At 40.2% G+C, this 8,662-nt stretch overlaps 1 protein-coding gene across 2 annotated transcripts in view; it reads right to left on the bottom strand.

Moving 5' to 3' along the window:
* Positions 1-8,630, bottom strand: part of LOC138983573 (uncharacterized) — a 122,526-nt gene extending 113,896 nt beyond the window's left edge. Inside the window, exons 1-5 of one of the 2 annotated variants that reach the window (XR_011461198.1) lie at positions 8,296-8,630; positions 7,702-7,810; positions 7,337-7,404; positions 6,765-6,845; positions 5,518-6,018 (exon numbers count right to left, since the gene is read on the bottom strand). Coding sequence is in view for 1 of the 2 variants with exons in the window: in XM_070356850.1 (XP_070212951.1) it covers positions 5,687-6,018; positions 6,765-6,845; positions 7,337-7,404; positions 7,702-7,810; positions 8,296-8,437 (732 nt within the window). In the remaining variant the exon portion in view is untranslated. Of the gene's footprint in view, positions 1-1,695; positions 6,019-6,764; positions 6,846-7,336; positions 7,405-7,701; positions 7,811-8,295 lie in introns of those variants that run through there. The other variant, XM_070356850.1, reaches the window with a different exon arrangement.
* Between the last annotated feature and the right edge of the window lie 32 nt (positions 8,631-8,662).

The following is an 8,662-nucleotide window of genomic DNA, read 5'->3' as shown; positions in this document are numbered from 1 at the left end:
GATCATTGTGGTACACCATAATCTACAGCCTGCATGCTCGATGCTCTAGCGTTTGTAAGAACTGTCTGTTGTCTGTCAGAGAGAAATGAACTTACAAGATTGATAGTATCATGTCCGACGCCATACAAACCGAATTTTCAAAGCAATAATGTGTGATCAATTACATCAAAGGCTTTTGCAAAGTCTACAAAAATGGCACCACAGAATTCATTATCATTTATTTTGTCCAACCACTCAGTGATCAACAAGAGAGATTAAGGCAGTGTGGCAGGAATGCTCAGCTCTAAATCCCGATTGTTTAGGATGGAATACGTTGTTTTGGTTAAAATGTGCTGGGATGTGTTTGTTGATATGCTTTTCAATTGGTTTTGATAACACAGACAATATGGAAATTGGCCTATGATTTGAGGGGTCTCGTTTGTCACCTGATTTAAACAGAGGAATGACTTTAGCCTATTTCAGGGCGACTGGAAAATATTTTTTGTCTAAACAGAGATTGTAAATGTAGGTAAGTGTTTCAGAAATTACGGGGGCTGACAATTTAAGAATCCTACCATCAAGCCCATCGAGCCCCCGGGTGCCTGTTTGCTTGAGGTGTGTCCGTGCGTGAAAAACTTCAGGTACTGTTAGAAGAGGAATAAATTATATGCTTGACATGAAATTTGTTTTGATTTGCAAAATTCTTCTAAAACTTTCAAATCATTTAATTTGGAGTTATCATTTTTAATCACCCTTTCAGCTATTTAAAAAAAAGTGGGTGTATAAATCATCGGGAGATATGTCCTTGATACAACTCGGATGACTGGCAGCCTTTTTATTTGTAAGTTCATTTATTGCCTTCCATATATTCTTTGAGTTTAGCTTTGAACTTGATGACGCTAGGTCACGAAAATATTTGATCTTTTTTGTGAATTTACCTTATTTCTCTGTTCTCTGTATTCCTCTTCTTTGCCAACCGACTTTAAAAAATCGCCGATGGTCAATGGCATGTTGTAAATCATTATCAAACCATTTAGGTTTTACTATGTGCCTGACTCTCTTTATTCTCCGTGGAGCATGTTTATCGTATATGTCATTGAAGGCACTAAGCCAATGTGTTAGGGCTTCGTCAGGATCCGTAAAATTGTAAGTATCAGATAGTGGGGAATTCCAAAGTTCATGGAGAGAGAGAGAGAGAGAGAGAGAGAGAGAGAGAGAGAGAGAGAGAGAGAGAGAGAGAGAGAGAGAGAGAGAAACAATATGTGACAGACAGACAGACAGACAGGCAGACAGAGAGAGAGAGACACTGACAGAGAAAGAGAGATAGAGAGAGCACGCAAGACAGAGAGAGAGAGAGTCAAACAGCAAGCACAGTACAGTGCAATGACTTCTGGCGAAGCACTTCTCAGGCACGTTACAGAACGTTCCGAACAAACCCCCGTTGTCTAGACCTTGCTCGGCGAGCGGTCGCCATTGATACGCTTCAGTGACCCAGAACCATGGCACTCGTACCGAGCGCTTACTAACGTCAGGAAACGTTTGCGAGCGCCACAACAAAACTATGCGTTGCATAGAAAACGTTTGCTAACGTTCTGTGGCGTTCTGCCTGTGCAACGCACCCCAGATGTACAGTAAAGAAAGACACACAGAGAAAGACACAGACTTGTAGACAAACAGACAGAATCTCTCCCACTGTTCCTCTCAACACATGAAAAAGAACATTCCCCAGGACTTTTTTTTCCATCACAGTCTGTTCTTTTTCCTTCTCCATAACGTTAACAAAACAGGAAAATCATATCACAGTAATTTTTTTAGCGAATACCCAACAAAGTTATACACAAATTTGGTGTGAAATCATAACAAACCTCAGAATGAATCGCGGAACACTGACCCCTCTGGTACAATATCATTCCATTTTCTCTCAAACATCGACACATCCATTTTCATTTGATAACCCTTGCCTGAACATCGGATGCACAAATGCAAACATGAACAACAAATAAAAATGTGAAAAAAAGAGATCAAAGAGAAAATACTCTCATCAAGCTTTGATGACCAGCTGAAAAGTGCAATTTTCAGGGCGTAAAATGTCAATTGTATGCTCAAAAGACGTACAGTAAAACAAATTTGCTGTGAATAGTGACATTTTCCCTGCAGACACTAAGCAAGGTAACAAAAATAGTCAGCATGATCTGTCTTTCTTTATTTGGTGTTTAACGTCGTTTTCAACCACGAAGGTTATATCGCGACGGGGAAAGGGGGGGAGATGGGATAGAGCCACTTGTCAATTGTTTCTTGTTCACAAAAGCACTAATCAAAAATTTGCTCCAGGGGCTTGCAACGTAGTACAATATATGACCTTACTAGGAGAATGCAAGTTTCCAGTACAAAGGACTTAACATTTCTTACATACTGCTTAACTAAAATCTTTACAAACATTGACTATATTCTATACAAGAAACACTTAACAAGGGTAAAAGGAGAAACAGAATCCGTTAGTCGCCTCTTACGACATGCTGGGGAGCATCGGGTAAACTCTTCCCCCTAACCCGCGGGGGGTAGTCAGCATGATGTCATAACAGAAAACATTATGCACCCTCAACTATTTTTGAGTCACTTGAGAAAAAGTGACTCTATGTAATCGGTCAGTGTTAGTCTGTCCGGCCGGCCGGCTGGCCGGCCGGCCGTCCGTCCGGCCGTCCGGCCGTAGACACCACCTTAACGTTGGACTTTTCTCGGAAACTATCAAAGCGATCGGGCTCATATTTTGTTTAGTCGTGACCTCCAATGACCTCTACACTTTAACGATGGTTTCGTTGACCTTTGACCTTTTTCAAGGTCACAGGTCAGCGTCAAAGGAAAAATTAGACATTTTATATCTTTGACAAAGTTCATCGGATGTGATTGAAACTTTGTAGGATTATTCTTTACATCAAAGTATTTACATCTGAAGCCTTTTACGAACGTTATCAGAAAAACAAGGGAGATAACTAGCCTTTTCTGTTCGGCAACACACAACTTAACGTTGGGCTTTTCTCGGAAACTATAAAAGTGACCGGGCTCAAATTTTATGTGAACGTGACTCATTGTGTTGTGAATAGCAATTTCTTCCTGTCCATCTGATGCCTCATATAATATTCAGAACTGCGAAAGTGACTCGATCGAGCGTTTGCTCTTCTTGTTTTTCAAATACATTCACCTATCACCTGGATACGCACATGAACTTAACATATGAAAATGATAATGGCAGAGATCTAAAGATGGCATGAGCAACAAGTTCTCGTCAACTCTGATAGCTCCTCCGGTAACAAAACAAAGTATGAGCGGGAATAAAACATTCAAAAGGTGTGCAGTACAATCCCTTAAAGCTGTGCTCTATTTATGACTATCCGGGGCTACGAGGTTGAAAAGATAGTTTGTTTGTTTGTTTGCTTAACGCCCAGCCGACCACTAAGGGCCATATCAGGGCGGTGCTGCTTTGACATAAAACGTGCGCCACACACAAGACAGAAGTCGCAGCACAGGCTTCATGTCTCACCCAGTCACATTATTCTGACACCAGACCAACCAGTCCTAGCACTAACCCCATAATGCCAGACGCCAGGAGGAGCAGCCACTAGATTGCCAATTTTAAAGTCTTAGGTATGACCCGGCCGGGGTTCGAACCCACGACCTCCCGATCACAGGGCGGACGCCTTACCACTAGGCCAACCGTGCCGGTAGGGATGAAAATCATGTACAGAATTCTGTACAGCAAACGCTACCCGAAACCCCATCTATACGGCATGTATGGCCTTGAGAGCTTCAGTCAACGCTTGAATTTTGCAGTGGAAACATCCGGTTTGCTCTCTCATTATCATAGCTGAGCATACTTGTCAAGAAGGATCGAGCAGAAAAAATAAACGACTTGGCAGGGATTCGAACTCATATGGCCTCGGGGTCTCGAAATGTTGGGTCAGATGTCTTAACCGCTAGGCCACTCCACCAGTGTTGTCAAGGATAGAAAAAAAGACAAGAACAGTAATTGAATCTCTCCAAAGCTCTGTGCAGTTGAAAACAGACATCAAAGAAAAAGTTATACATGTATTCATTTCTGAACAGTGGGCGGATAGAGATTAAATCATGCTGTTTCAAGAATAACATAACATGAATTCATATAAATGTTTTTCCTTTTTTTTCTCAATTGGCGCAGTAGCCTAGTGGTTAGGACATCAGACACGAAGTCTCGAGGTCGAGAGTTTGAATCTTCACCGGGGCATTTATTTTTTCCCCTTGATCTCTCTTGACGATAAAACATGATCAGTCTTGAGAGAGCAAACCGGATGTTATCCCTGCAAAATTCAAGCGTTGACTGAAGCTCTCAAGGTCATACACGCTGTATAGGTGGGGTTTCGGGTAACATTTGCTGTACAGAATTCTGTGCATGATTTTCATCCCTATCTTTTCAACCTCGTAGCCCCGGAAAGTCATAAATAGACCACAGCTTTAACTATGTTTCAGTTAAGTTTCGGTCAAAATGAAACAATTTGAGGTACCCAAACATTCACAGATTTGCAGTTCATAACTTGCAAATCTTTCTTTCTTTATTTGGTGTTTAACGTCGTTTTCAACCACGAAGGTTATATCGCGACGGGGAAAGGGGGGGAGATGGGATAGAGCCACTTGTTAATTGTTTCTTGTTCACAAAAGCACCAATCAAAAAATTGCTCCAGGGGCCTGCAACGTAGTACGTACAATGTACTACCCTACAGGGAGAATGCAAGTTTCCAGCACAAAGAACCCAACATTTCCCACACACTGCCTGACCAAAATCCTTACAAAAAGTGACCACACTCCATACAAGAAACACTCAACAAGGGCAAAAAGAGAAACAGAATCCGTCAGTCGCCTCCTACGACATGCTGGGGAGCATCGGGTAAATTCTTCCCCCTAACCCGCAGGGGGATAACTTGCAAATAGTGAACCAACTAAGAGACAACAGCTCTCATTCAACTCTCAAATGGTTGAGACCAAGAAACGAAAAGAAAGGTGATACTTTTAAATATGCAATACTGTACCCCTTTCTGTCAGGACTGAACCATGAGAGCCATGCAACATCTGTTCAAAGTACATGTACTAATGTATAGAAAAATATACATATCACAGAAAATTCACATGCACATTCACAAGACAGTTGTTTGCATGAATATGGAAATATAACATCGACTTTGTTTATTTGAAGCTGAAGTCTTTGTCATTAAAAGAAGCTTACCTTTGCTTTTCCCTCAGTTGACCAACAACTTTTCTGATGCAGCTTGGTTCACGTTTATGCAACCTTGCTTTGGAATCCATAAAACAAAAAACAACAACAACCTTAGCCTGTTACCAGTTATATTTTACAAAAATAATGTATGCAGGTAATAAAAAAAAGGAAAAAGAAGAAAAAGACATGCATTAAAATCTTCAATTTTGTCAAAACAATAAGCAGTGATTTGAAAGAAAAGACAAACGAAAGTAAATTTTTTTCCAAACATTCAACCCTTACAAAAGCAAAAATACAAAATTTCTTCAAAAGTCATACAACAACAAAGATTCCAAATAAGTTGCTTGTTTGTTTTCTTAATTTTTCTTTTCATACTTATACTCAGATACATTTCCCTTCAATTCATGTGCGTAAGGATTAAACAGCATCCAGTTTTTACAAGCCCTGGTACTAAACCCAAAAAGACTACACAGTAACGTCATTCCATTGTGAAAGCTTCATGGTTTCTCTCCCTGTTGGGGCAGACATTTCCCTAACATAGTGCGCACCACTCCAACCCCTTTGGACTTGCTTAACAAGTGCAGAGTGCGGCATGTGTACTTTGGGAATGGAGGGACTGCTGATAAAATCGTCTTCGATGTTGTACTGGCTGTGGTAAGGGTACATCCCCCTGTAGCGGAAAGAGGCCATGGATGTCTCTGGACGGAGCATGGTGGCTGCCGGTACTCGGCTGCTGATGGAGTGGCGTAGAGGGTGTTGTGTTTGTCTCTTCCACATCGCACTGGACAAGGAGTAATCTGTGACATAAAATAAGACAAAGGTAGGTGAGCAAACCCACCAGCCATCCAACTGGGCATTTGTTGCAATTTTTGGCATTTGACAAAGCATGCCGATTTCCCAACAAAATGATAATAATGATAAATAACTGGACATTTTTAAGTGCCTAACCTATGGCTCTAGGCCCTTTACAAAAGAACATATACAGAATAGAACAATTAAATGTACATTAACCTACATAAAACAGTTAACCATACGGACAAAAATCACCACATGTACTGTTCACACAATATTCATATATGCTATACACACTGATATATACACACATGTATACACAGCGAACACTTTCAACAATTCCCCAAACCCCTTAAAGCTCTAATCCCACTTGTGGTTAAAGACTGTGACTCTCACTGTTTATACGATAAGCTCTACATCATCTGCAGCAGGCAAATATTTGTGCCAAGCCCTCACCAATCAAACTCATAGTGAACCCAAAATGAAACCTCAACCATCTCTTTCCTTAAAAAAAGGGAACATTTCAGAATACAAAACTCTCAGTCTTACACATGCACACATGTGCCTTTGCATACCCTGAAACCCAGAGGTACAGACACACTCACAAACACACACCCCATATGCTTTAATGATATTCTTAATGCAAAAAGTATCCATCAAAACAGCTGGAAAGATGTGTCATGCCCCAAGCTCAAATAAAAGTGTAAAATCTATGAATCCTGGTTTCACAAGAAACATTACTGGTACTCACCTCCAACAGAGCTGCGAGCTCTAACTAACGCATCTGATGACATGCAGACTGGATCATATGGACCATCCTTCACCCCTGGACCTGCAATGAGAAGACAGCTAGCTTTCAGGCTTTGAAGTAACTGAAGTCCCTTTGTTTTATCAGATGTTATAATAGCACTTTGCCTCATTTGGCCATGATTAAAATAAATGTAAACATTTCTTATGTCACATTACAAATCTAGACAATGAGATTATTTTTGTGTTTGATTGTCTTTTCACAACATGATAATTGATATGAACACAAAATTATGATTAAAATTGTGACACTGAGCAACACATTTGGGCACCATCATACATGTATTTGTAATTGAAAATCTGATCAATGTCAATTGAAAAAAACCCTATCAATTATCTATCATTATAGATGGAAGCTTTTTGTGTGTAAGATATAAACACAAATCCATGCTTCTTCCAAAATCATGATTTTCGATGACAACATGCAACAATAACAACAGTCAACGGAGAAGTAGGACAGGGCAACACACAAACACAAACACATACATGTATGCAAGACAAGTTTGTTAAACTTACGTGCTGTGTCAAACAAAGGCTCTTCTACGTAAGGACCATCTGCCACTTTGTGGTATCTGTTGTATAAACTGCAGCAAAAAGAAAAATCATCAAACAAATCTGACATTTTTGGGGGGAAATGAAAAAAAAAAGAAGTAAATGCCTGGGAGGCAAGAAGATCACCCTTTTACAGCAAGTCTAACAACGTGAACAACAACAACAGCAGCAGCAACAACAATTCCGGAACATGCACATACATAACTACAGTGTACTGAAGAAAAAAGCTGCACTTGCACACAAGAAAGCACCTGTTAGTACATTTATCCACATGCAAGCATAAACATATCCTCAAAGAAACAGGTCTTATACTTGAATTTATATCTTACCATCTTACTGATGGTATAAATCGAATCTTGTCAGCTCTGACAAAAACCCCATGCCTCTCTCTGCACTGGAAGTATCTGCGACCAAACAACAAGCCATTGTTGTCCCCAACTGCAACATAAACAAGAAAAAGGCACTGAAAATCAGGTAACAAACTTCACTGACAAAATATTTCATTGAATTTGAATGAAAACAATGCACAAAGCAAATGTTAACTGTGAACGTGACTGTAAAAACAGTGTGTTCCTGAAACCACAGGCACAATAATGTTAAAACGTGATGCAGGAGAACAAAATAAGGGTTTATGTGGCAGTAGTCTGAAACACACCCGAAGCAACGATTAGCATGACTATAATATGCTTGTTATGCCGAAGACATCAAAATGAAACGAAAGTGTCTTATAATTCATGTATCTTCTTTGATACCTTGAAATAGCTTCACAGTTACAAGCCAACGAATTCGCTATCAGATCATACCCATCTGCCCCCGCGATAAAATAAAATAAAATAAAACACCAGTGCACAAGAATGATTGTGACACAGACACATAGACACATAAGTGAACATAAAAAAATACATGCACTGAGCAAAACTTACCTGGTTTATCAAGAGCAATTCCCACCCATTCTCCTTTCTTTGAGGCGACGCTGCCTTTATATTGTACTGTTCCTCGAAATATGCCTCTCCCCCAAAACACTTCCACTTTCTGTCCGACGTACACATTGTTGAAAAGAACCATCTTTGCTGTTTGTTTGTTTTTCTATTTTATATGCTTTCTTTTTCAACGAATAGCACCGAGATAACGTGGGTTTATTCTTTCCGCTGCACTTCGCTAGTCACGAATTGTCAGTAGCGTACCAGCTCCAAGCTGGACTTCGAATGCGGGTAGATACAGGTCAATCCAATACTCAACCTCCCCTGTCAGCCATGTTGTTTGATAGCAACCGAGGTTGATTTACCCCTC

This window comes from Littorina saxatilis, linkage group LG13, assembly GCF_037325665.1.
Source record: "Littorina saxatilis isolate snail1 linkage group LG13, US_GU_Lsax_2.0, whole genome shotgun sequence".
Taxonomy (NCBI): Eukaryota; Metazoa; Mollusca; class Gastropoda; order Littorinimorpha; family Littorinidae; genus Littorina; species Littorina saxatilis.
The sequence above is the reverse complement of the archived record's forward strand: the minus strand, read 5'-3'. Positions and strand labels throughout refer to the sequence as shown.